Source organism: Xiphophorus hellerii, chromosome 20 (genome assembly GCF_003331165.1).
Source record: "Xiphophorus hellerii strain 12219 chromosome 20, Xiphophorus_hellerii-4.1, whole genome shotgun sequence".
Classification (NCBI taxonomy): domain Eukaryota; kingdom Metazoa; phylum Chordata; class Actinopteri; order Cyprinodontiformes; family Poeciliidae; genus Xiphophorus; species Xiphophorus hellerii.
The window spans coordinates 21,165,369-21,193,368 of record NC_045691.1 but is presented as its reverse complement, the minus strand read 5'-3'; the positions used below and the strand labels follow the sequence as shown (position 1 = coordinate 21,193,368).

At 37.9% G+C, this 28,000-nt stretch overlaps 1 protein-coding gene across 6 annotated transcripts; it reads right to left on the bottom strand.

Moving 5' to 3' along the window:
* Positions 1 to 150: 150 nt before the first annotated feature.
* On the bottom strand, positions 151 to 27,350 carry elmo2 (engulfment and cell motility 2). 6 transcript variants are annotated; one of them, XM_032548374.1, is made up of 22 exons: positions 27,157 to 27,350; positions 21,745 to 21,847; positions 21,280 to 21,320; positions 20,265 to 20,337; positions 20,126 to 20,176; positions 18,405 to 18,574; positions 18,149 to 18,248; positions 17,616 to 17,767; positions 16,175 to 16,253; positions 13,559 to 13,594; positions 13,164 to 13,214; positions 11,909 to 12,031; positions 11,361 to 11,480; positions 11,149 to 11,253; positions 10,952 to 11,060; positions 9,321 to 9,457; positions 6,142 to 6,305; positions 5,954 to 6,066; positions 5,765 to 5,872; positions 5,558 to 5,640; positions 5,389 to 5,466; positions 151 to 3,688 (listed from the first exon to the last, which is right to left on the bottom strand). In XM_032548374.1, exons 2-22 carry the CDS (start codon positions 21,820 to 21,822, stop codon positions 3,488 to 3,490), a joined length of 2,172 nt encoding a protein of 723 aa, XP_032404265.1. In that variant the 5' UTR covers positions 21,823 to 21,847; positions 27,157 to 27,350; the 3' UTR covers positions 151 to 3,487. The 6 variants fall into 6 exon arrangements, with proteins under 6 accessions (XP_032404265.1, XP_032404264.1, XP_032404266.1 ...); XM_032548373.1 differs by having other exon boundaries at positions 21,745 to 21,873; positions 27,157 to 27,349; XM_032548375.1 differs by having other exon boundaries at positions 17,622 to 17,767; positions 21,745 to 21,873; positions 27,157 to 27,349.
* Positions 27,351 to 28,000: the final 650 nt, after the last annotated feature.

Below are 28,000 nucleotides of genomic sequence, written 5' to 3'. Positions count from 1 at the left end.
CATAATTATCCTTTACTTTATGTTGTTCTTTCACATAACATTTTTGGACAATGCATTGGAGTTTGTAGTTGCAAGATGAAAATGTGCGAAAGTTTAAAAGACATTAATACAAGTTAATGTAATTCTGTGTTAAAAATCGACACCTTGAGCATCAGTTAGGACTTCTTTATTCACACAAAACATAATACAACTCTTCAATAAGGCAAGACATTACTGTATATACATAGAATGATCTATATGTATGCCATAATCAAATATTTATATAACTCTTTCATTCTTTAGTAGCACTACATAGTGTAAATACATTTTTTAAGTAAGTCATGTAAAAACAGTTAATGGATCTAAAAATGTCAATTTTTTGTTCATTCGAGGCAAAAGCTATTGTAGAAGATAATGGTTATTTTTGCAACAGAAGTTGATGCCTGAACATCGTCAACTGGTTCAGTTACTGGTTTGATTATGGGCTGGTATGGAGGCTCAGAGAGCTAAGAGAACAATGCTTTAGGTAGAATTAATAAAAGGAAGAGCAAGTCAGCTTGTTTCCCACAATTCACTATAATTAGAAAAGCATTTGGTAAACACACAGGCCTGGAGCACACTGCATCTTTTACAGAGCACATGTTCAGATGATGAAGATGTACAGTCTTTAAGAAACTCTCAGTGCCACAACCCAATTTTAAACCCTCTGAATTTTCAAAATCAGATTAAAAACAAACATGGAAAAAAGCAAATCGCATACAGGCTGAATTCTGCTATTCCCACTCGCATCAACAGCTACACAGATTATTGACACAAGCTGACATCATAGTTACAGTAGGTCCTGGTGATGGTGCCCTTAAAAAACAATATAATGGATTTGTTTCAGTGTATACTGAGCATGTTGAATGCAAAAAACACACAGGGTTCCTTCACATTATAAAAGTCTAATTTCACAGACTTAAATCGTCTTAAACATGATAAATGTTTACATTCTGAGTTTGGGGTTGCAATCTGAACATTGCTATGTTCTTTGATACAGCAAGGGGCTCATTTAGTAAATCTGTTTGAACTCAGAGGAAAATTGAAAAAACAAACACTTCAGCGCTGTGTATGTGCAACTTATTGCAAATTGTTTGCCACTATAAATCAGATTTTCAAACTTAGGTAGAAACTTAGGTAAAAATATGACAATGTTCATCTTTTATATGTAAAATAGAATAATTTTGCTTCTTTGTGCAATTTATCTTTAGAAATGTATTCTTCATTTTAACATTGCTAAGGGGAAATGAAGCCTGAAAAAACTAATATTTAAACTTGGAAATACTGGAAAGAAGACTGAGAGTTATAGCTACCATCTAGTGACAAGAAGGTAAAGTCATTTACAAAAATATAATTCTATAGAGCTTTAACAAATAGTAGCAGCGCTGAGTATCGGCTCACAAGCTAAAAGACCATAACCAGGAACTACGGGGAAATTGAAAATGACAACACTGCTAAATATAAAGAACACAATCCTGTGTTCATGTGATGCATGAGCAGTACTAGATTTCTTCACTTTTTGGAAAGTTTGAGTTTTATTAGATTGGAAAATCTAGCAGAGTTTCAATAGTAGATTGCAGAGAAGCTCCTTAAATCCCCTGGTCTGTGCAGTGAGAGCAGACGTGTTAAACTGCTAAATAGGTGAAACAAATATAAGCGGCTTCCTTCATTTAAGCAATGTTCAGTTTGCACCCCTTTATGATGCAAACTCAAACGCCATGCTTTAAGTTGCGAAAACACAACACCACATAGTATTTATATTAAAAACCATCTTTACCTACTTTATATCCAGCATGATGTAGTTGTAGTCATCTGATATCAAATATTAAAGTAATTTACCCATAAAAAATGTTTTCTCTTTTTTCTTATACGCAACACAGAACTGACAAAATACATTAATACTTTTTAACTCTGTTAAACTGTTAATTATGGAAGTAAATTATTAACTCATGCTGTGTAATTTATGTATTACTCAGGCTAACCTCTAGAGAAATTAGGTTTTTTTTTTTTGGCTCATACCAATTTCCAGTTTTTTTTAAGTCTGACTTCCAAATTTTAATTTTGATTGATAAAGATTTTCTTATTCTAAGGACTATAAGATCTTATAGATTTAACAAATGTGCTGTTCTTTGACGGAGGCCTTACTTTAAAATCCTACAGAAAATATTCTGTAATTTATGTGTCAAAGCATACTGTATGTCAATAAAGACATTTCATAAGTAGGGAAAAACTATTTTTTTGTCTTTAGAAAACTGCCAGATCCTAATCGTTGGTAGATTTATTGGCGAATCTCTACTTCATACACAGAAATGTTCTCCGCTAAAATATCTTTATGTTTGTTACAACTGCATCAAGCAGGTTTGTCATATGTTCAGAAACATGCTGCACCAAGTTATATTGGTAATAAAGACCAAGCTCATAAAACCCAGTTTACCAGAGGTACTAAAACGTTTTAGAGTGACTGCATCACTACTGGTGTTTGTACCACAGTTTGGGAACCAATATGAACCCACAAAAAAAATCTGAAGATCCCCACACTCAGACACAAAGAATGAAAGCTGAATTAGGTAAATGAATCCCTTTTGTGAGTTAATACTGTAGAGCAGCCAAGAAAAATGTGAGAAGTTAACTCAGGCAGCATCAGCGATCAGCGGCACCAGGTGTGTAAACTCAGCTTTGAGCTGGTAACTGTTTACTACCAGCCCTCATCCAGTAACAATTACCAAATTTAGTCCGGTTTTGATTGTTTGTGTGATCCAATTTGGGCTTTGAATCAGCAGATTCAGCAAATGCTCAGAAAAACAACAAACTTTGTGAAGACACAAATGCAGGTTTCAGCACCTGGACTTGTGCCAGTCCTGATATTTATAGTCGACAAAAATTAATCCCTGTCAGAAGGGTTCTCTAGCACATGAACATTTCATTTCATAGCAGAAACAGGCTGCTACAGAGAAAGCTGTCCATCTGAGTTACGATCCAATATGTTTATAGCTTGATATTAATGAGGCAATAATGGAGAAAAGGTGTAGAGCTGATTGTATTTTACTGTACAAGTGGAGGAACGAGCAGTATCACAGCAAATTTTAAACATTTAAACTGAAAGTGTAGCCCCTTCATTACCAGTTGCCATGGCTACCACGCATAGCTTGACTTAGCAAGAACGCCTTCATTTTACTGAAAAACTAAAAGCTCCAGTTTAAATTCTGCCTGTGAATTAGAGGAGATGAAGATGCTGTCGGGTTTCTCAACTGTCAAGTAAAGTTTAACCTCTGGCCTCACCGTAAAGCTATTATCACTTTTTTTTTCTGACAACCGTACTGCATCTTAAACGTGTGTGTGTAAAGTTCTGGAAAACAAAATCAACTGTTATCAATATAAGCAGCTAAATTCATCAACAGATGAGTAAACGTATCTTTTATCAATACATGCATGCATAGCATTCGAGCACACACAGAAGCATACGCACAACTCAGCTGTAGTTGTAGGTGAAGTTATAAGAGCTAGGCTCCTTTGGCACTGGAGGCGGGGCTTCAGGGATCGTGATGTTCTCAAGGTCAAGGAGGCGGAGCTTCATCTCCATGCTTATGAGGGTATCTAGGTCGCTGCGTGTCAGGTCACTGCCCATCTCTCTGCCCAGCAGCGCACACAGCCCGTCGGTCCAGATGCAATACTGAACATGTGGGCACAGAAACACAAACACACGCCAACACACCCACACACACACGCAGAGGAGTTTCGGTGAGTGAGGATCCTTCACAGTCAAATTTACTGACCCAAGTAGCTCTGCGAATGGGAATCATTCTAAGATTATACACAGAGTTATGGGAGCAAATTAGAACAAAACATTTAGATTTTTATCAAAAGATGTTCAAACATTGATGCCTGATAGCTTTTTCTCTGGAACAGAAAGATTTAACTGAATTCACGCAACAAAAATTCACCTTATTTTTCAAAAGATCGCAATGAAAAATGTGTTTTCTAGTGAGGGGAAAAGTTATTTAGTCTCACACCTTTGGTAGAAATAACTTCAAAGACACTTGCGGTAATCAACCAAACTCTACCCTCAGAGGTGTGAGATGTTTGAAGGGTTTACTGCAACCTACGAGGGTGAGACTGCCAGCTCCTGCTGCAGAAGAGCACCCCCACAGTATGATGCTTCCACCTCTATGTTTCATGGTTGGCATGAGTTTCCTTTCCAGGAATGCTGCATTTGGTTGTCCCCTTCCAGACCTCCCACGAAAAGTAAACGTGTGCAGTCCTTTTTACATTGATCAGACATCTACTCTAATGTCAGCAAACTACTGGTGTAGGTCTAATGACTTCCTTTTAGGGATTTGATGACTTCTTTTTGCATCTTGCGGTCAATTTGCTTGGAGAGCCGAACCTGGGGATGTCAGCAAATGCTTTGAATGTCCTCTGCTTTTTTGTCTACTGGAATCATTTGTGTGCATTTGTGAATGAGTAAATGGTTTCTATCGTACGCCGTTTGCTTTGTGTGCCTATTTATGGGATCTGTTGGTCTCTCTTCTTCAGCCGAGCTTCTGGCCACTAGCTTGAGCACACAGCCCCAAGTACACCTGAGTCAACAAAGTTAACGGTGCAGAAAGTCTTGATTTTTACTTTAATTCCTGTTTGTACCCCTTGGTGAAACTAAATCCAGCCCCCAGAGGTTGTGGCACATTTCACGCTAATGTCACGGCTCAAGTATTGCTGTTCGTTTTACAAACATTAGATAAATATGGGCAGAGTTTCCTCCAAATACAAGCCTGAAACACCATGTAAATATTAGCAAAGTGTGCAAAAAAGGCTCTGTCAATCACAGGGTTCTTACACCGTCTTCATGGGAAAAATGCAAACTTTTCTAGGCTCAACTTTCTAAAGGTCTCAGTGCTGTTGCAAATTGTAACATGAAGGAAGGAATAAAATAGAATAAAAGGAGGAAAGGAAAGAGCAAAGGAAGGAATGAAGGAACAAAGGGAGGAAAATGCGATAAGAAATAAAGTTTGAGAATAGAAAAGTGATTTGATATTCCCCTTGCCTGTTTTGATACTTATTCAGACATGGAAAACACTGGAAACAAATGTCAGATGTTTCCATACCTTTCCAGGTTGTGTATGAACCCAGGAATCAAGATGGACATTCAGACTTTGGCTTATGTGAACTTTGTAGATGCAAAACCTTCAGTGAACCAGCCTGACTGTCTTCAGATTAACGTGAAATCAGTCAGTATCAAAACATTACTGCAGCCAGCCAAGGTCAGCAGACGAAATCAAAAAATGAATATAAGATTCAATTATTTCATCTCATTCACAATTCAGACACTGCAGCAAAAACCTGTGAACACACAGACATAGCCTGCAAATATCTTACCTCATATTTGTTCGGTGCAACAAAATTAAGCGTTTCGTCCGGATCGTAGAGGACGGAGAAGGCCAGCTCCAGCACCTCCTGACAGAACGAAACAAATTCAGCAACAATGCAGCAAGGTCATGAGTCAGCAAAATGTGTTAGAAATGAATATAAATGAACATTTTAGCACCTTGTTTTGTTTTAGAGCACTTTTCTCCTTCATATGAGGGCAGTCTTTTCCTGTTAACACAGACTTGATATCTGAGACAGGGACTGAAGAGAAAAAAACATTTATAATTATTACAGAAATTTATCCTGTGACCAGATGTAGAAGAATTGTTTTGTGTTTTCTTAAAAAATACAAAAAGTAGCATAAACAAACGAAAGTGTGTCTTACTCTTGTCACTAAGTAGCTCAAAAGGCACTTCACCCTGAGGGGACTCCTCCAAATCCCCGTAGTGCAGAACTTTGTGGTTAAGAGATAATCGGCAGAACCAGAACTTTTCTGTTTAAAAAAAAATACAATAATCAATAAAAGCAACACTCTGTGCAGAGAGACAAATGTCTGCAGGGTTCCTCTAGGTACCTTGCCTTCGACGGTTTCCCAGTTTACGGAAGCAGCTTCCCTCGCACAACCGGTTGAGCCGCTGCTGCTTGATGAGCTCCAAGATCTCGGGTTGAATCCTCTCCCGCAGCTCTCTGCAGCACAACACAGCATGAGAAACTGGAAAACTATGAACACAAATGAATAATGTAGGAAAGGTTGAGACTGACATGATGGGCGGAGACTGGAAGTCGTCCTGGCTCATCCTTTCTGACTGCCGCAGACGCAGAATCTCAGAGTAGCTCAGGCCTCGCAGCTTGTTCTTCAGCTGGTCTATGGAGGACGGCTTCATAGCCAGAGCCCTGGTAATCTGTTCCCGGACCACCTGCATCACCTGGGCAGCGTTCACACACACACACAGACACACATTCACAAATAATTAGGGCTGATGGAATAAAAATGTAAGGCTCAAAAGCTGGGTTAATGCAGACGCATGTGAACTCTTTAGATTAGTTTTTCTATGTGATTCTTTAGGTATAATTATTTCAAATATCCCTTTTTATTGAACTTAGTGTCACGTGTTGCATGTATAATACCAGTGTTTACCTGGTAAGGTGCTCATTCGGTTACTATAAAAAGCTCATCTAACATTACTGGTCTGGACCAAAAGCAGAAAATTAGAATTGAAAAATGCTATTTAATAAGAGGTGTACAATTATCAAGTCATTTTCTCTCTGTAATCATGTAAATATGTAGTAATCCAACTGCGAACTCAATGGTCTGTGTTAATCTGTATCTAAACAGATGGGAAACACAATCCTGTATGCAAAACCATACACACAAAATAGACTTATTTCTGCTCAGCACATTTATTCAGTGGAGAAAAAAGTTCACAGTTTAAGAAATAATTGCATCACCTGTAAGCCTCCATTTTACCATCCTTTTATACCAAAAATAATTTTTTCCTCTCCAATAAAATTTAACGAGGTTTGAGCATTCATAAAGATCTTTGTAGTCCTGATTTCTCTCATGTTCTCCTCTCAGCTCATCCCACAGGTTTTCTCAGTTATTTCAGTCAAGGGCAGGAGTGTCTGACTTTTTTGCCACATGGGCCAAAATTACAGACTCAAAAGTAATCATGGGCCAAAAAAAAAGAAACAACTTAAATTAAAGCAAATAAAGTAGCCGATGTAGATCAAAAACTTGAAAACAATTTTTACAGTGTTGCATTAGGGCCATTGTAGATAGAAAAAAAGGAGAAAATTTCTCACAAAAATTCAGAAATTTTCTAGAAACAAATTCAAAAGAAAATGTTTGACATTTGAAATTCAGAAATGTATAAGATTTTTTGGAAAAAAATCTGATATTAATCTAGAAATTTTATGGTTTTTTCTAGCAAATTCCCTTGTTTTTCTAGAAAATTTCTGAGATTACTCCCAAAATTTCAGTTTTTTTTTTTCTCCCCTCCAGGGGGTCTTTTGTGAGCTCTAGTGTCCCTTATATGAAAGTAGGCAGACAGAAAAGGGGGAAGGGGAGGGAGAAGACATGCGGCAAATGTCGCCGGGTCCAGGAATCGAACCCGCGACGGTCACGTCGAGGACTCAAGGCCTCCAAATGTGTGTCGCGCTAATCCCTACGCCACCACAGCACACCCATTTCTGAGTTTTTTGGCAAAAATTAACTGCTTACTACTACTGTAATTTTGCATGTTTGCTGTATTAAAAGAAAGACATCTAGTTTTCAGTTTCTTTTGGGCTCGACTGAGTAAATTTACTTTCAGGAATAAGAAAAGGATTTGGGTCATTTTCTTTCGAAACGTTTACTATATTTAGCCAAGTTTAAGAAAGAATAAAAGCTGATTTATGTGCAGCAATGTTGTTTTTTTAGTAAAAGTCTCTGGTTAAACTTGGTTTTACCTTTTGTTAAAACTTGGTTACATAAATAAGAATACTTTGTGTTGTACTTTACATTTTCCTATGTAAGAAAATAATGTTGGTAACAATTTTTACCCTTTTTTGTCAAATTCTAAGTCTTCATCTGCATCTACAGATCAAATCTGTATCATTTTTGAATTGTAGTTGGGGGCCGTACAAAATCAATCTACGGGCCACAAATGGCCCCTGGGCCACACTTTGGACATCCATGGTCTAGAGACTAAGATAACTATGAAACAAAGATGATTTTGTGTTATGGTTACCATATGGTGAACCATTTCTGTTGGAAGATGTTTTGGATCATTCATCTTTTAAAACAAGCATCTCAGAGTGTGTTGAGTGAAAGAAAAAAATTCCAGATTCTCCAATAATTAAATCTTCATAAATAAATTTTTTTATTAATCAGTGGTTGATTTATGGCCCAGCCCTAATACATTAAAATGTATAAATTGTTAATCATTTTATTTTCTTGTTAGATTCTTTGTTTTACTATTAAAGCAAATTGCAATTTTCTTCTGAAACAGAAGCTACTGTCTTCAAAGCGAGCTTCTGCTACTAAAGTACAGGACTTATTATTCACTGGCCCAAACATTAATCTCCCAGTCTGCCCATTAGTGCAGACCAGCGATGGACGTGTAAATGACTCTCTTTGGAGTGAAAATGCGGGTTTAGAGTGGGCATGAGTAGCGGCATTGTGCATGGACAAATTGTGTTATGAGGCAGATTTTGGAGTGTTTAGTGGTCATAAAAACTGAGAGTGAAGGTCACTGGACACAGAAGATGCCTCATAGACAAATTATACAGCTTTATCAGCACTTGATGGAGCTTGATAGGGGTCACATTGTGGGTCTGTATGAGATTAAGCAGTCGCATCATATAATTGCTCTGCATGAGCGGTGTGCAGATGTCACTGTGGGTCGGTGTTGGAACCAATTACGTGAGGGCTACCATGCGGGTCATGAAGTTCAACTCGTCCAGGAATGTCCATTTTCGTCATATTGTGCGCCAATAATTAAAGGAAACTAGCAACTACATCTGCTGTTGGAGGACATGTTCTTGACTCTTAACAACATTCGCTTTTTATCAGTGAATAAGTTTTTTTTTTCCCTTTTGGATGACTCATTATTTTTTAGATTAATATCCACATTGATTTTGTTTTTTTAAAGCATGTAGCAAGCACAATTTGGTTTCAGGCCAAATAAAAAGGGAGAGCCAGATAATTGGAAGGAGGCAGTTTAAAGTACATGGCAACCAAAGGTGCTAATTACCTCACCTTTAAAATTAGCAGACGAATAAAATAAACAGGAACAAATCAAATTTGCTCTGTTTGTAAAGGTCTCCATGAGCGCTGCAGGTAAATAAGCTGTTACCATATGGTTTAAGATTTGTTTTGGAAAGCTTAGGCATAAAAAATTGAAAGCTTTTAATTAATGTGTGCATCTGAATATAAATACGAGCGTTCTGTAATCTCAGACCTTGTTGAAGTCCTCCGCCGTGGCTCTCATCTCCTTCCATGTTTTATTAAGCAGCTGGATGCAGACGCAGAAGAACTCCTCCCACGCGCGGTCATGAGTGAAGAACATGGGGTGATAATCATTGCAGCCCTCGTTTGCTAAACAGAAAACAATTTCAAAGTTGTAAACATGGGTTTGGCCAGATGCTGCACTGAAATTAGATGCCGGGGATGCACAGACACACTGGTCAACCTGATCATCAGCATGTAAAGTGTAACCATTTTATTGCATTGATCTTGCCCTGAAACTGCCAGGATTATTGGCCCTGATGTAGCTGCGTTAGGAAGAGTTTATTAGCAGAGACACTGGAAAAAATCTCCAGGTGACCAGGATCAGCCAATTTATTCTTTGGCGGTCCTAATCAATGATTTGAAAATAAAGATCCAATTTTTTTTCTTGTTCACTGAGCACACCAAAGCACTAAAAGAGTCGCGCTAACACCACTGCTGAGTAGACAAGTTGTTACTGAGGGATGCTGACACAGTCACGGGAAGCTTAAAATGTGCAAGAAAGTTCAAGGATGGCACTGTATTTTCAACAGAGGCATGTCAAGAGATGCTTGTGCGTTCTTCAAGCTGCCAGACAGCAAAAGAAAACAAGAATACAGTTGTTTTCTTCCGAGCTTTTCCCCTCAGTCTGTCATGAAATATGCTGGGTTTGCAAGTACTGGCAGCCTCTTGGGAATCTTAAAATATATGTATATATACTTAGATTGGTGTTTAGTGCTAGCCAGTTTAATGATTTTATTTGATGTACATAGTGTTCTGTTCATAATTTTACTTGATTCCTGTAAAGTGTCTTTAAGTGTTGAGAAAAGCGCTGTATGTTATTTATTATTATTATTATTATTATTATTATTATTATTAAAGACAATTTCAAATGTCTCTTCTGCAGGCATGTTGTCCTTGTTTTAATAGTTTTGGAGTCCTATGTGTAATACGTACTGCCCCCTCCGTTCCTGATAAGAATTAATTATTTACTAATTATGACAGAAAAGATGCTAAGAATATTAAAGTTACAATAAATTACATGTATGATTTAACAATCCGATATGTAAGTAACACAGAAAAGCACACCAAAGCTTTTTTTCTCAAAATTTTAAGTGGAACAAAATTATTATTTATTCTAAATAGATGTTGCAAAAAAAATACTGAATGTCTTCTTATGTGGGGCATGCTAAACAAAACAAAACAAAACAGTTATTGAGTTACAGATTTTGTGGTAGAACAGTAAATGAGATTTGCTGTGCGTTTGTTCGGAGGCGTTTTATTTCTACATACCTCTGTACCGCAAAGCCTGAAGGACTTTAATGTGTCTGCAAAGTTTCTGATGCAGAAAGCAAAATCCCTGTAACCCTAGGCTGCCGTCATTATTTAATTCTACTATTAGGAGTAAAGATTCATTTTGTGCAGAAAGCATGTAAAGAATTATTATCCTCCTTAGAAACTCTTCATGGTTTCTAATGATGGCCAATTAAAATGAATATTGACAAGCTTTACAAAATTTGGGAAATCAGACACACAACCTCTAATTATTTCTCTCTCTCCTAGCACACTTTTTACACCCAGAGTCAGATGTACAAAGCCACATACGCAGTTCTCCGACCTGGAGAATCTCACACAGCATTCGAGTAAGTTCAATCGCACAGCGGCCAAAGGGACACTCATGCTTGTCCTCCCGACTGCTGTTCTCCAGCACGATCTATCGTAAATAGAAAGACAAGTTATGGCACGGCCAGGCTTTTCAGCTCCTTTAGTAGGTCAAAGTCATGTGTGATGCCAGAACTGACTCTGATGTAAGTATCCTGATGAACCCTGGCCAGATAAAGCATATTATCCAGAGCCAGCATCCCAGGAGGAGTCTGGGTAAAGTCCATGGCTGGGTTCAAATGGTTCTGTGTTTCAGACAGAGATAATGAGGCACAAGAAAGAGAAAACAACGCTTTGGTTTTTCTGTTTGAATCTGATTGTGTATCTAGTGAAATCTGCAGAGCGAGCTCACAGTGAACCCGAGCATCTTGTAGTCCTTGGTGTACATTGCTTTCCTCTTCTCTGTACCGGTGGGATCAGTGTCTCCATCAAAGGCAATTCTACGCAGCTCAAAAATGATGTCCCTCTGAGCCTGAGACGGGAAAAAACAACCATGTTAACAGCTTATCAGCATAAAGAGGGAAACATTTACCATGATAGCATCAAAATTACAAAGAAGCCAGTAAGTAGATGGGTCAATCAGCGATGAGCAGATGGCTTGCAGCAAGTACTGGCAAAAACGGCAAAGGCTTAATTTTCCGGTCTGCTGATTGCACTTAAAGCAAATTTATCAGCGAGTGTGCTACCCACGTAATAAGATGTCTCTATTAAACCTTCGCAGCATGAACCCACTCCCATTTAATTAACCACGGCTTTCATTTTAACATGCAACGGCAGATTGTCTACATGCTGGCTTTTTTACATTCATGAGCATTTAGTGGTGCCTAAATGCATTTTAGGAAGACTATAGAACATGTCTTGGTAAATATGAAATGCAAATATTTCGCTGGAAAATCTCACCTGGTCATTGGGATCCATTTTGGTCATCATCCTTTCTTCCAAAAGGTTAAAGGTCAACACCTGCAGCACATACAGCTGATGTGCCATCTCTGCTTTGATTGGTCGATTTCCCCTGATGACATGCTAAAAGAGAAAGAGCCACAGCAATTAGAGCATTCATGTTTCCTGCTATAAACTGCAGACAAAATTCAACAATACAAAATGTTGGACTCTAATTAATTTTAAAAATTTAATATTGGGAACCTTTTCATTTACAGCCACAAAGACCACTGTGTTTTATTTGGGTTTAATGTGATAGATCGACATCAAACATAAAGAGATAAATAAATCTAAAATTAGACCACAAAACATTAGAAAACTGCAATTATTTAAGACCAGCTCAGTAGGTCTTAAAAGTCCATAGATGTTGTACTTATGTATCAGTTGAGGTTACTGAAAACAAAAAGAAAACAAGACAACATTTTAAGTGGCTTTTGGTTGCTTATTCTTACTTTGAATGCTAACCTTATCTCATTTAATTCTTAAAGTAGACAAACATTTCCTTTCATATGTAATCTTTAAAATTCTGATTAATTGATCTCATTGAAATCTAAGAAAATCTCAGTTAAAGTCTGAAGCTGTTTCCAATTAAGAATCTATGAAATGCCCTAAAGTTTGTCACTATGATGTGACAAAATGTGAAATACTTCAAGTGCTATGGACACTCTTGAAAGTGTATATATATATATATATATATATATATATATATATATATATATATATATATATATAAATTTAAGTACTTTGTACCCACACTATTCATGAGAAGTACAAAGCAACTCAAGGGATTGGAGGGTAATGGCACACATTGTATTGTTTCAGGTAGCTATGGCTCATTTAAAAGTGCTCAGAATCACAAAGTTTTAGTCCAAGAAAAGTTTGAGTTTCTCCAGGAAACTGGAGCGCAGCACTCTTGTCGATGACATTTACAGCCAGTTCAGGCAGGTCTTTCCTGACTAGTGCCAAGAGAAATCATTTTCAGAGCAAATTATTTTCCACTTCATGGACTCGATGCCGTATCACATTTACTGGTTTGGGGTCTCGGCTTTCCGAGTGAGTGAAGCGTTCGATTTTCCAGAGACAAACTTTTAGTCGCAGGAAAGATTTTGAGGAAGCTGCATGCTCAGAATTACTGTAGGCTGTATTTAATAAGACCAGAACACTGAACTCCTCACATCAATCATGTGTTTATTCCAACATAGAGTTTAATACTTACATTTAGGATTATGGACCGCAAGTGTTTCTGAGCCAAAGTGCTTGCCATTTCCTGAGGATACACACAAGTCAACAAGAAAATCAAATAATTGAAAATGATTTACAAGACAGCAAAGTTGCAGAGAAGAAACTTCACAGAAGTACACAAACACAAAATTAGAAATTCTAAATCTACATTTCTATCAGCGGTTTGAATGGCATGGATTTGCAAAATAACATTTAACGTGGCCTAAGATGATTCTGCTAGGAGAGTCTGCCTGCTGCAGCAACAAGCTGCGGTTATATTTTAACATGATCAGATTATGTTATGGCTGATTGTGACACAAAAAGATCAGCGAAGTGAGGGAGGAGAAGGGCTATGGGGCGGCATGAGCAGCTGAGAGGACGGGTACTCACAGTGAGGTGCTGCTCCAGTGGGTTAGTATACTCCTCCTATGAGTGGGTGCAGGGAGGAGGGGCATGGGTACCACAGTAATGGAAACAAAAAGTGCAAACACACGGACCGTGAGACTCAGGCATTACAAGCATGCAGTGGAATAAGAAGATGACTCACATCACATGAGAAAACAGGCTGCTGATGGCAGCTGGTGTACCCTGCACATACTGCGTTTATCTAGATACTTCTCCCTCCTGTCATAAAAATCAATAAACATGACGCTCTGTTCTTTTTATCGCATAAAAAACACACAAATGGAAGGGACACACATCTAAAATATGAAGAAATAAAAATATAATCTCAGTTTTAAAGAATAGTTAGAACAAGATTCGGGGTTTTTTTTGTTTTGTTTTTTTTGGGTTGGAAATACAACAAGCTGAACAGTGAGTCAGATCGCATTTGTACTCTAGTCCTTCTCCTCTTGTTCAGGCATCAAATCTGACTCAGTTCGCCCTCCAGTGGTCAGTAACAGCCCATGAAAAAAAGTCCACACATCCTTTCTAACATAACATCAACTCCACTTCCATATCAAACATCCATCCACTGCCTACATCTGCTTAACCAGAGATAGAGCCTATCTCTGTTGGTTCACCCTGGACATGTCGCCAGTCCATCACAGGGAAACACAGAAACACACAACCATGCACAACCTCACCCAAAGCAAATTTAGAGAGACCAGTTAATCTAACATTGATGTTTTTGGACAGTGGAAGGAAGCCGGAGTACCCAGAGAGAACCCACACATGCATGGGGAGAACATGCAGACACCATGCAGACAGGCCTCAGGTTGAGATTTGATCCCAGGTCTTTCTTCCTGCAAGACAATTGAGCTACCAACTGTACCACCGCGCAGCCCTCCATAACTAAATCAATAACGAGCATCTTACCTTAGAACCTGGTTGAATAAATGATAACTTCTATTTCTGGATTTGCTTTAGCCCTGATTTATGTAATCCAGGAGCAACTGCCAATTAAAATCCTTGCTTATTTAAAATATAATTTGAGATGATTTTCCTGTTTTTGATCTTACTCTGAGTGATTTCTGCCTAAAGCTCCCTCTGCAATCATGAACTGCTGCTGCTGCTCATGGTCTGTGGCCATGAGTGTTCAATAATGAATGAAAATTGAGTTGTGACAGGAAAGCAGAAAAAGACAAGCTTTTTTTATAAAATAATTTTGTTCAATTCTATTCTAAAATTATGGAGGTGAATCACATGTGTTTTTGTGGTGAGTCTGTGTGCATTGTAGCCCGAGTTTCCTGTCCTTAGTTGACGCAAGAGGCACACAGTCTGGTCTTCTGCTGCTGTTTGCTCCGAGGTTTACACAGCTGTGGGATGGTATTCTACATTTCTGCCCATTATTTTCTGACATCTGGCATCAACACAGAAGTGTTGTAGCTCATTTTTATTTCCTTTTTATAACCATTCTGAGCAACCCTGAGAGATGGTTGCGCATAAAAATCCCAGCACGTTAGCAGTGTGTCATATACAAAGACGTGCTATGTTGTATGTTTGTAAACAATTGTGGGTAACACTTTATTTGACGGGCTGTGAATAAGACTGTCATGACACCGTCATAAACATAACACCTGTCATGAACATGAATAAGTCTTCATGAATATTTATGACTGTTGCCATAAAGTGTCATTCGGTAAATCATGACACTTTTAATACAAAGTTGACATTATTCAAAATGTCTTTGTTATGACAATTTGACATTAACCAAAAAATCATGATCTGACATAAAATAGTTATAAAACTATAACTGATTAAACTTTAAAAATTATGTAGCTTTATGTTATTAAAGCTAAAGTTCAATCAGTAATACTGTTATTACAAATTTATGTCAGATCAGGTATTAAACATACTTTTCATTATCACACCCACATTTTTATACGAGAAATGTCTTTGTCATTTGTATGATGTAATATTCTAATCTTAAGATGCTTCATTAGCTGTAAGCAGAACATCATCATAATTAACAGAAATAAATTCACTTTTAATAATATTACAGTTTATTGAATATCCTGTATGCATTCATGATAAATGGGGATAGTACTACAATTTATACATTCTCTGTTGGCTTTAAAATATCTAATATCAAAGAACCTTTTATGTTTTTTATGTAGAATAATAATTTGGAAAAATATGTCGGAGTTAGTGAAAGTCTACATTTATGTGTCAAACCTCAAAGAAAACCTCAATTTCAGCCTGATCTGTGCATCTCTAATTAAAACAGTTACAGCTGACAGAAAAGTCTGCAGTAATACAAATATGTACATTTTAAAGGGAAGTGAAGGCTAATGTAAGTGATTATATTACTACAGCAGTCGCTACCAAACAGAAATCACAATGTAAGCACTTGCAGACAAACGTATTTCAATGAATCTAGCTCAAACTAACATTAGCCAACATTAGCAGCTACTGTGAGCAAATGTCTGCAGCTCTATAGCAGCAGAAAAACAGAGGTCTATGTATAGATAGCTTTCTTTAGGAGGTAGCATGAAGTAATGACAGCAGTAAGTATCCAGTCATTCTCTCTAATGCAGCCAACGCTGCTGAGAGCAGTTCACTGACCTGCCGTCTATCTTCTGGCGCCTTCAGGAAAAGAGCGTTGATGAGAGCGATGGCGTAGGTCTGGATTTCCTGATTTGACCTGAGGAAATGTCCAGGATTGCAACAACCAGTTAGAAGCATCATGCTCCACAAATATACAGGATCTTTTTTTTTTTTTTTAAAAAAAGGCTAGCAACTACTCTGACTACAAAAAAAGGGACTGATGCAGGCTTTTAGAAAAGCTTCTCTTTGACACCAAGATTTTATTTTAGCATAAATTTACTGCAACCGAAGAACCAAAACCAGCATTTAAAAGGTGCTGCAAATGTCTAATTCCTACAATGGGGAATCTTCTTCACATATACACCTGTGGCAGTCTTTCAAAAAATACAATCAAAATTTGTTATTATTAAGAGTAGCCATCTTGCTCTGGTGGCTCCTGGTCTGCAGCATTTCTGGGGTGGAGTTAATAAGAGTCAGAGATTGATAACTCAAAGCAGACTTGATATACAGATATAATCTGCTGCTGCTCAGAGCTAGTATGCAATAAGATTATTTCAAGATAGTTTTTTTTAAGAAGAACCACTGAGATTGGGACAAGAAGCCAGAAATTAGAAAGAAAAGAGTAAAAGTAGTTACTAGGGGTGTAACGGTACAGTTATCACTTCAGTTTTCAGTCACAGATCAACAGACTCTGATTGTACTGTTATATAATTAGAGTCAAATTGAAATGCATGTAACTGGATGTAGAGCTGACTAGAGCCGGTGAATTGGAATGAACCGGCTTATTCACTTGGTATAAAATTGCTTTAAGACTTTGTGGCACTTGTGGGAAACTAGTGGCATTTCCTGTGGGTCTTGTGTGATAACAAACATCCACTCTACCAGGCATTGCTAAGCCCACGTTACATGACAAATAATTGGTGAAAACAAGAAAGATACAACAACTCAGCTTGCCATACTTCTTTCTTTCAGCTGCTTTTGCACTGGAAACTCAAATACACTCTGCAAATAACCGACTGAAAAAAGCACGTGGGTCTATGCCCTCCAGCAGGTCTTCATTACCATCATTCCTGCACTAGTTTAGTTTAAAGTGCTGTATACAGTAGCTTAATGTACTCATTCTCAGTTAAGGCACTTAAAAAAGCAATAAAAACAAATCTTCGCCTCTAAATGAGAGGAGTGATCACCTGTGACTCATTCTGATTTCATCTCTCTGTGTACCTATGAGAGACATCTCTCTACTGTGGTGGTTTAATGCAAATACATGAGCCGTTACACCCCCAGTTCTACCAAACTTAATATAGTTTGTATTTTTTCCTCTAAAAAAATCCTTATCTTTGGTGTCACTCCTAATCGTACTTTTACATCGGTTTTATTACACAACTCATGTTACAACATTTTCCCCTCATCCCCCCCGAAACAGAGTGCAGGAAGCCCCTGTGCATGTGTGTGTGCTCACACTTGCAGGTGCCCGATGAGCTGTCCCACGGTGATCTCCTGGGCCACGCGATGGTAGAGACTGTGGCTGTTCAGGACCATGCTCTCCAGGATGGCCAAGGAGCGCTGCAGGATGGACACATCCACCATGGGCTGGTTCACATAACCTGCAATCTGAGGAAATGCAGAAGCAATGCATAAAGTTAAAAAGCTAATAACTGTAAACCAAGACAAAGTTCAAACATTTTTATAAAAGAAAACTTCATAAAGAAGTTTCCTTTGAGTGAGTCTCAAGGCTGCAGAGCGGTTCACTGAGGAAAGCTATTTACATGCACACTGCAGCAGATTAAAATCCTGAATTACTAGGCAACATCACCCACACATTTCCGGGATGTGAGTGAAACGGGTGGAAGGGCAAAGAATCACACAAAACAGCAGCGGGAAGAAAAAAAGAAAGAAAGACGAACCTTGAAGTCGCAAACAGTGAACATTTACACAGAGTTTGTGTAAAATTGCCATGAGTAACATAAAATGTTTGTTCAATAGAGGAAGCACCTGTTTGATGAAGGAGAGGGAGATCATATCCCAGGATACGATGCCATGATCCATCAACTCCAGGAACGCAGTGAGAGTGAAGGCCAACATTTCCCCAAAACTTGGAGAGAAAACTCACAATTAGTCCAGGATTTTTCAGAAGGTGAGACTTAAAAATGAAATATGCAAAAAATAAAAATAAAACAAAGTAAAAAAAATTATTTCATAAACATGAAGGGCTTGAAGTTAGGTCTCAATAGTTGAAATGAATGCTTACTGCGTGCCACTCTCGACAAGGCGAGCCAGAGTCCCTATGCCTTCCATATTTATGAACTCTGCAGCAAAAGTTGGATCTGCGGACAACTTTGCGAGCTCCTTCAGAGCCTCGAGGCGAGCATCAATACCATGCGACTGGATCCTCTCCAAGAGTTGACGGGCAGCACGAGCCTGGTAAAAGTCAAAACATTCACTGATACTACTGTTATCTTATCTCATTGGTTTACCAGAGACTTATCTATGGGACTTTATTTTATATCGTATGCTTCCACTTGCAGCAGAGGACGAAGACACCCCTGCAATGACTGCAGCACCAGCCACAATTATTGGAACCCCTGCTTAAGACATTTATAAAAGCCTTAAAATAGCCAGTTGTTATGGAAACTCTGTGAACAAAATATCCCAATGTCTTTTGCTGCAGTTCCCTGCAGTAAGCTTCAAAGATTTTTTCTTGCTTACCATCTTTTCTATGACCATTACCCGACATTGTTTTAAAATTTTGTATATTACGTATTGCTCTGACTGTAGATACAGTTAAGTTCAGACAAGAAGACATTTTCTGGAAGTCATTTTGTTGCTGCATGAACCTTTTCCAGGAACTATGGTTCTGCGTCAAATATTTACTTCTTTTGGTACATTTTAGAGATTTCTGTTTCAGTTTTGTCTTATTCTTTACATTCTCTGATTTATCTTTGTGCTTGGTTATGTTCACTGTGTCCTCTCATGTCTAGCTGGTTTTCCTGATCGCAGTTTTTCCATTGTGCATACAGACTGTAGCTATCCGTCATGTTTTCCCTCCTGGTAGATTTCCTTCCGGCTTGGCCCAAAACGCTCTGTGAATGTTCGCAGAATCCCAAAGTATAGCAGTGAACTTGACAAGCAAACTGATGTGGAAAGGGGAGCTAAAGCATCTAAAAATAAAAAGTAAGCTGGAATGCAATCCTCAGCACCTTTGTTAAACTGGAGGTAGAGGTATCAGCTACACTCTCAGAGCACTTAGATGCAGGGCGGGATTAAAAAAGGCAGGTAATCACACATGATTACAGAGAGACGGTGACTAGTGCTATTAAACACGACAGACGTCCTCAACTCCTCTTAACCTTATGAAAGCAGACTGTGCCCCTCGCGCCATGCTAACTTGGTAAAGCTATAATTTGCAGGACTTGCCAGTGATTGAAGATTTTTAAGTGCAGTCTAAAGTAAAGTCTGGGAAAAATCTTGAAATGGCTGCTGGTTAGCAAAAATGACATAATAAACTATTATCATTAATATTTTAGGCAAGTGTATGTTAAACAGTTTCTAACAAATTAAAAACAAATTCCATGGTTGTGAACAAATATTTCCGCCCTTACAGATGTCTTCTATTTTATTTATTTTTTGCCACTATTAAATGTTTCTGATATGATGTAAATACAAAATATAGTTTTCAGACCCTGACTTTATTTATTAAAGTTAAAAAAAAAACTATCCAAACTAAACTGGCTATAATCAATCCCTATTCTTCCATCCCAATGATTGTTAAATCATTAATTAACTGTGATCACATTTTTTTTTACTTCAACACCCACACCCATCCTCATTACTGATGAACCTGTAGAATCAAAAAAATACAATTAGTCTGACAACATTAAGTAGGTCAAAATTTCTCTAAGGAATCTCTTCTAAGGAAATTTGTAAGGAGTTTAATTTATAGCACTGCTTGTGGAAACAAAGCAAACTTACTGGGGAAATTGCTAATCGAAGGATTGTCCCATTCTTAATGTCACCGCGGCTCTGAAAAATAAAGGGGCAACTTAGGGTCAATATTGCTTCACTGTGACTTTAACACAATGTGGTGGGAAATAAAAACAAAGAACAAAACCTGTTCAGTGATGTAAAGCTGAGGACCATCAGCATAGCGGAGAGCGAACTGCTCAGAGCCCGACAAAGACCACCTGAGGGTGCAAATATAGAGAGATAAAGTAAATACACATTTATATTGATTTTAAGCGAGTAATTACAAGTAGCGAAATGTGTGACTGTTAGAGAGCACAGCATACTCGAGAGTGCAAGAACAAAAGGTTGGCCAAGTCAGGCGATTCTCTCCGGCAAATGTATTTACACGAGAGGCAAACTGCAACTGTGAAGGGAGTTTTCAGTGGGAGTTTACAGTAAAAGTGCAAAGGATTTTCAGCTTCCAGTGACAGAGGGAGGCAGTGGGTACATGCAGGCATGTTCAGAGGTGGATTGGTAGGAAAAATGTAAAATGTTTTGTACATTTTTACCACACTACCAAAGTACGAAGAAAACAACCCTAAATGATAAATGAAAGCATAAACATCTACTTTACCATATGCTGAAATACAGTAAGGGATGTTTGAGTCTTAAAGGCATATAACCCAGATTTTATCAAACACTAAACAGAAAACCCACTCAAATTTAAATCTGAATTTAAGCAAAGATAGAGGTGCAACAATTGTATTCATTGGCTGCTAGCGCTTTATTCTTTAACCAGCAGCTTAAAAAAAGAGAAACTTTGTTTTTACACAAGAATACTCCACCAGTAAACCACATACCATACCTTACAAATTTGACATTTTGCTCATGGCTTTTGTACTTTATTCATATTTTATGTCAAAGTGAAATTATTTTTATTACAGTTATCATTTATTCTTTGATAAATAAATGATAACTGTGTAGTGATAATGACAACACTGATCCCCATCCTAAACTTGGCCCCATGCTGAACCAATATAAATCAATGGATAATTAAAACCTTTGCAAAAAGCAAAAGCTATTTTGCAATTTTGACAATTTTGGTTAATAAACTAAAAGATTTCCCCATTTTAAATAATCTGAAAAAAGTTAAATAAAAAATTAAGGGAGATCATTCTTACCCATCACATACTTCCCGTATTATAGAGGCTAAGGGTCTCTTCTGCAAAAGCAAAACACAATGAATGGATAAAACAGAACAATCAGTCTCAGTCATGGTAAATGATCTGATTTTATAACAAACCTTTCCAGTAATACTGAACACTCTCCCCATTTACACTCACAACTGCTCACACATTCATAGACAGATTGGTAGGCAGATTTGGTTAAGTGCAAGTGAAAGTGCACATCAACATGTGACAGGAGGAGCCTAGAATCAAACCTACAACTTTCCGGTTGCAAGATGACTACCGCTGAGCCATAGTCACCACACAGTCATGATAAGAATGACTTAGAATAGCTAAATAAGACTAAATCAGGTTTTTCCAACCTTACATAAATAGCAATGCTTAACTAAAATTACTTTCCATATGCAAATTAAGGCAAAGAATTAACAGAGGCATTTAAAGTTTCTCTCTACTACATACCTGGTCCATCTCTATAAGCTGTGCATTGGCACCGGGCCACTCAATGGCAACCTTCACAATGTCAGCCGGGGGTGGCATATCTGTGTGTTGTGGTTAAAGCACCCTACAGGAAAAACGAAGAAAGAATCCCTGTTGATCAGCATCAACAGAGATTTTAAGAGAATTAGCACCAGCTCATCAATGGCTTTGCAAACGGAAAAATTTATCTGTAGTCAAAACACCGAATGTAAACTGACAACGCAGACCTTGACGCGCTTTAATAAAGAAATCAGATAGCGGTTAGGAAGATGCCTTGACGCATGAACAAGCAATAATCTGGTAATTAAATTTTATTCTAGCTTCAAAATTATAACCTTTATCAAATAACCTGCAGCACACTTTTTCTCTTGTATGCATTCTAGATTTTAGATTAAAATATATCCGAATTACTGTACTCAAAATTGGATTGGCAGGTCGTACTAAAGAAAACAATCGCTTATTGCGAATATAAGTACCGTCTCAAATCTCAACTCTAGTCATTTTGTCTTAGTTTTAAATTCATAACTTTACATGACTGGTTTTTCAGACACAGTATGATGTCGCATCTGCTCCTAATATACAAAATTAAGAACCACACAAACATCAACAAGGCTGGAAAAAATATTTTCAATGTTGTTACATCTTTTTATATAATAGTTCTTAAAAAGAAATCAGAATCGGTGCATGTCTGATAGAGGCAAAGCATCTTTTCAGTGCTCACATTTAATTACTGCTTGAATTTAACAAACCTACTTCCCAATCTCTAAAAACAGCTTTGCAACAAATGAGAAACAGGGACCAGGTTTTTGGCACAAATAAGTGGGTTTGCTTTTTTTTTCTGACAGAGAGAGCGAGAAAAGGAGAGAAGACAAAATAAAAGATGACAGGCTCGGCTGATGATTTCAAAACTGTTTTCTGGAACAGAGAGAAGAAACTACTGTTCTTCAAACGGCTCCGTGCATTCTGATTGGTTTCAGGATTAAATAAAAAACACTTTGTGTGGCTCATTTGAGATTTTTTTTATCACTGCTGGGTTGTTGGATTTAAAAAACAATAATTGTCTTCCCCAGAGAATTATCAATGATGCAGTATGATTAAGCTCTGCACCACAAACTTTATAAGGAGTTTGGGTATTTGTTCTATAAATAACCTCACCAGCCAGTTTACAGTGATTGAGCTGTCTGACAAGCTTGCCTTTTGATCCACTTTGAAATAAAGAAAAACAATGTCCTAAAGGTATTTTTGCTCTTTTGTGAATCCAGGATCATTACCAGCTCCAAATGATAAAAACATCCTGGAAAGTTGGAATAAAAATTCAAGCTGTCAAGTCTAGAATAACAAGCATGCCTGAGTGCTTTGATCTCCATATCTCCGAGCCATGGGACTAGTGAAGTGTGCTCTCTGTATTATCTGTCACAACAAAGCATAACAGATGAACACTGGGTGATATACAACACAAGTGCTTTAAATCGTAGCAGTGAGTGACACTAAAGAGAAAATTTAAATTCAGATTCCTACTTGAAAAAATGTAATTTTCAACAGCGATGTCTTCTCATCTACACTAGACACAAAAATGTCATCAGTGTCAAATATAAGAATTAGTTGCAATTAAAAAGACAAATAGTTTCTCTAAATAACTTTTAATAGCTTCAAGGCTAAACCTAATTCTTCAAGTGGATGTTGTCAGCTAGCTTGGAGGCTTAACAAAGCAGGGAAAATAAAAAACACAAACTGTAATTTGCTAACGCTAAAATTCAGTTTAGACCTTCCAGTTTTTGCTCTGGTTCAAACCAGCACTGTTGCTTCAGCTCTCCTATTTCTCCAAACAACTATGTTACCACAATATGTTATATTAGGCCGTGTAATGATTGGTTATGTCTCACTCTTCTCCATATCATTCTTAATATCACCTACATAATTCCTAGTCCACTCTACTATCCACTTCACTGCGAAGCCTGTATGACAACTCATCATCTACCCACTATTTTCCATTACAGATCTCTTAGGATGTCCACGTGCAACCCAAACGTTTGTGACCCGGTTGGCTACGAGTACAAACAGGAACAACAAATCCTCTAAGCTGGAACCAAACACGGCAGATAAACTACAGATCAGACCATGAGCACAAGAAAAAAAAAAAAACAAATACAGTGAGGAAACCCCTGCTGTTTTTCCTGTGTGAATAATTTATCCCACAGGCACAAGAAAGATACAAAATCTCCATTAATATTCTGGTGAGAAATCACTTCATTCCTTCTTTTCAGATCTCTTCTTCTTCTATTCCTCTGAGAAGACAGTTTAGAAAGCAGTACATCATCACCCCCATCTGAGGCTGAATGTTTAGATGTGCAAAGATTGAACGGATGCACATGTTTGTCTATAGAGTCCATGCAGCTAGCCTATTGTGACACAGAGAAAGACACAGTTTGTCAAGCCATTCAAAGTCTTTTAGTGTATCTCTAGTTAGTTTTCTCATGGCCTATCGTTTGGAGAGAAAGTTAAAATACTAGCATGAGAGGCAAGTGTTATGTCCTTCAGTTGGCTCTGACACGGATAACAAAAAATAATGTTGATACAACTAATTATTGGAAATGTAAATTGTTTTCTTATCTGATAAACCTTATGCTCACAAACAATACCCAAAGTCACTTTGGTTGGTATGGCTGTCTAAGCTACTAATAGCAGCTGCTGCATAAACTGTGTTGTGTCTTTATACCACAGTTTTGAGTTGTTTCTTCCCTTAATCCTGAAGAGAAAATGTTTCCAATAGAGATTGTTTTGGGTGAGTGGGGGAAAATTTGTCCTCACTACTAGTCTTAACTTCGTAGCACAAGAGCTGACGCTATCCTTTTTCAATTTTGCCTCTAAGAGCCGACACGTCACTTACATAGTCCTGATAAAAAGAGCTTCTAGACAAAAGGAAAATATATTTTCTGTCAATAGTCGTAGTGAGTGACAGGGTTCAAGAGAGTATGTAGTATTAAGAATACAAAGTCATTTTCCTATAGTGCCATCCTGTTTTAGTGAGAGTGACACTGAAGGCTCTTTTTGTTTTGGGGAGTGTTTATTACCAATTGACTAATAGGCTGAACCCTGCTTAATATTATTAACAGCATTAATTGCATTTAAAATATTAAATGCAATTAACTTAACAGATAAATGTTCCAACAAATTATCTGTCCAGTGTTTTAAGGCAAAAGAAGTAAAATAAGGAGGTATAAGTAATTTGGACAACCATAACAAGAAGCTGCTAAAATTTTGGTAAGTTCAGATCAAATCACAACATTAAATCATTTTCACCTGCAGCACTGGTCTGTTTTGAACAGTTCTGATTAAATGTTTGTTGTCCTTCCTTGCAGCAATTCTGCAATATTGTGGATGACAGCATACTGCTTTTCTCAGTATTCTCCCCAGCTTGTCTCAAAGTTTTCGTTAATTCTGCTGCCATGGTGCTGCATTGTACACAGTGGTGCATAGAATTATGTCGCATATTAGCGTAAAACTACACTTATCACTTAGAACGATTCTACATACTAAGGCAGAGAAGGTCCATACTCACAAGAATAATATTAATGCACTTTGAAATAGCAATATGGTATTAATATTAATAACCTGTAAGTAGGTTAGAAATTCTCAGGAAAACAAGCAGATGCCACAGCTTTTCTCACTCCAGTGGTAGCTGCCTGTTTTGATCTAAATTGATTAAAAATTTAAATACATCCAGGATTATTTATTTAATTTCAACAATTAAATGTAACAAATTGACTATAGTAGAAAAAAGATATAATGTATGTCTTTGATATACATTTAAATTGTGTAATATAATATTTTATTATATTTCTTAATTTAGTTTAATTAGTCTGACTAATTTTCATTTTCAACAACTTCAACCTTCTTTGTTGAAGGTTTTCTAAAAGTTATATGTTTATGTCCTTCAGGTAACCATTCAAGAACATTAACTGATTTGTTCAGAGGAGATTCTATGAAGGCTGTGTAATCTTTAGGAAACCGTTAGGGAACGTTCCCTAACGGTTATAGTAACCTGATGGGACATTTCGACTCATTTCTACTTCTTTCAGATTCATTTAGTTGTCTACTTTTTCCAGTTTTTTGAAAAGAGCTTCTAGACAAAAGGAACTCTTTTAGAACTTTGCAATGTATTGAAATTCAGTTATTATTACAATATTAATGTGAGGACCTTTACCATCACAAAGAGTACTTTGGATGTCATATTAGGCATGGTGTGAAAGATGCTTATTTACTGCACTGTATAATGAGTAAAGCTTTGCGTATTTTTAACTGTGCGGTCAAGCTGTCATGTGGGTTGTGGACAATAACTTCCCTAACCTCAAGACGACAACCCACAAACTAAAGTGATGGAAACTTTTTCTCCCATTCCTCGTTCTGTCACCAGATTCCGGGCTTCCGCCATGTTTGTTTTCTTCTCTCCGACCCGTTAATATTAATTTGGCTGCACGCGCGGTTGCGGTATCTTAGCAACAGTCGCCCGGGAGCTCCAGACTGAAAGGAAATCTGAACAGTGTGGCCTCAACTCAAAAGACTTGCTCTGTCCCCCACCAGCTGCTTTTCACTGCGGCCCGGATGTTTCTGTCGCCATTTTAGCATTCCTTTAAAAAGAAATGTGCTAGGGGGGCTTTCCTCGAGGGGTCTGGATATAAAGAGATTCTGACTGACAGGGAAAACTGAAGAGTGGGGCGCCTAAACTTCCTATAAAAAGTTAAAGACGATGCAGCTGCGCCCCCTCTGGCCATATGTTGTTTATTACGAGATCGGTGCTCTGGTAAGAGGTACATTTATTTTATTTTATTTATTTATTTTGTAATATCTACACTTGAGATGATGTATTGGAATCAGTTGGAGTCAGTTGCTCACCATCAGCTGATTTCACGTCCTAATACTTGCCAACTTTATCTGATTGCGACAGTCCTCTTAAAAGCGCAAATAACACCGCTTTGTTTAGAAATCTTGCACCACTGAAGTTATGGAAATGTTTGTGATCGATTACAGGTGATCGGCCAGCCTTGACTGGATCAGTGATCACCACAAAGAGCGGTGCAGCAAAGGTTTGCTAGTGTTCAGTGGAGAAATCAATCACAGCTCGCCTCGCTGTCAGGCATTCAGAATGAGACGTGGTCTCTCTTTGTGTGAAAGTGATGCTGTTGCTCACTATACTCGCGGTTACAGTGAGCAGCAGCGTTATTCCTCAAAAGGCGGCTCATGTTTCCACAGTCATCCATTTTAGCCTGTCCGCTCCTCCATTGCTGACAAGATGCAGCTCCGTCAAGGAGGCAGATGATGCCTTTCAGCTTCCCCCCCTTCTGGGTTTAATCACGCCGTACAAACGGGCTAATTTCATTCATCCGTGCTACTCACCCCGTGTCCGGGCCATCTATGGTCCACCCGGTAATCCCTCCGTCCCCAGTGAGAGACTTGTGGAAAGGAGACACGACTCCACGCCTTGTAGGCGGGACACGATCTAAATGTCACCGTCTGCAAATGAGGCAGACCCTTGTTCTTTTCAGCATGTGCGTGCGCTCACACCGACATCGTCCTCTCGTACGTAGACATGTACTTCTCTATTGATCACCCCGTCACCACAGTTAAAGGGGTATTTAAGGCGGGATTGTTATTTAGGCTCCCTTGGATGCATCATTACTGGTTAGATTACTGGTCCAAATGCAAAACAAAACTCAAAATACCTTATTAAAAGTTCAGCCAGGTGAAGCAAATGGAGTTCTCATTATTTTACAAATTAAAATCTGGAAAGTAGTCATATTTGAATAGGTAGTTGTCACCCGATTTAATCTCATATCTAATACTGAGATTCTTGGTAAAAACCCAGCTGTTCTGTGAAGGAGGTTTGTTAGAAAACAATGAACAAACAGCATCATGAAGGAACACAATAGACAGGTTAGGGATAAATATGGTAGATCACACAATATCTCACAGAGCACCAATATTATTATTTTTAATAGAAATAATATAACTGCAAACGACCCAACAAGAGATGACTGTAACTAATCAGGCCAGCTAGGAAAGGAAAGCAAAGATTCAACTGTACTCAGGAAAGCTATAAGTTATGCATAGCACACAAATCTGGTCTTTATGGAAAAGTGACAAGAAGAAAGTTGTTAAAAAAAAAACAACATTCCTAATAAATCTTGTTTGTACTTTACCACAGGAAAAGAAGGCTGTTAAAAAAGGGAGAAGATGAGTT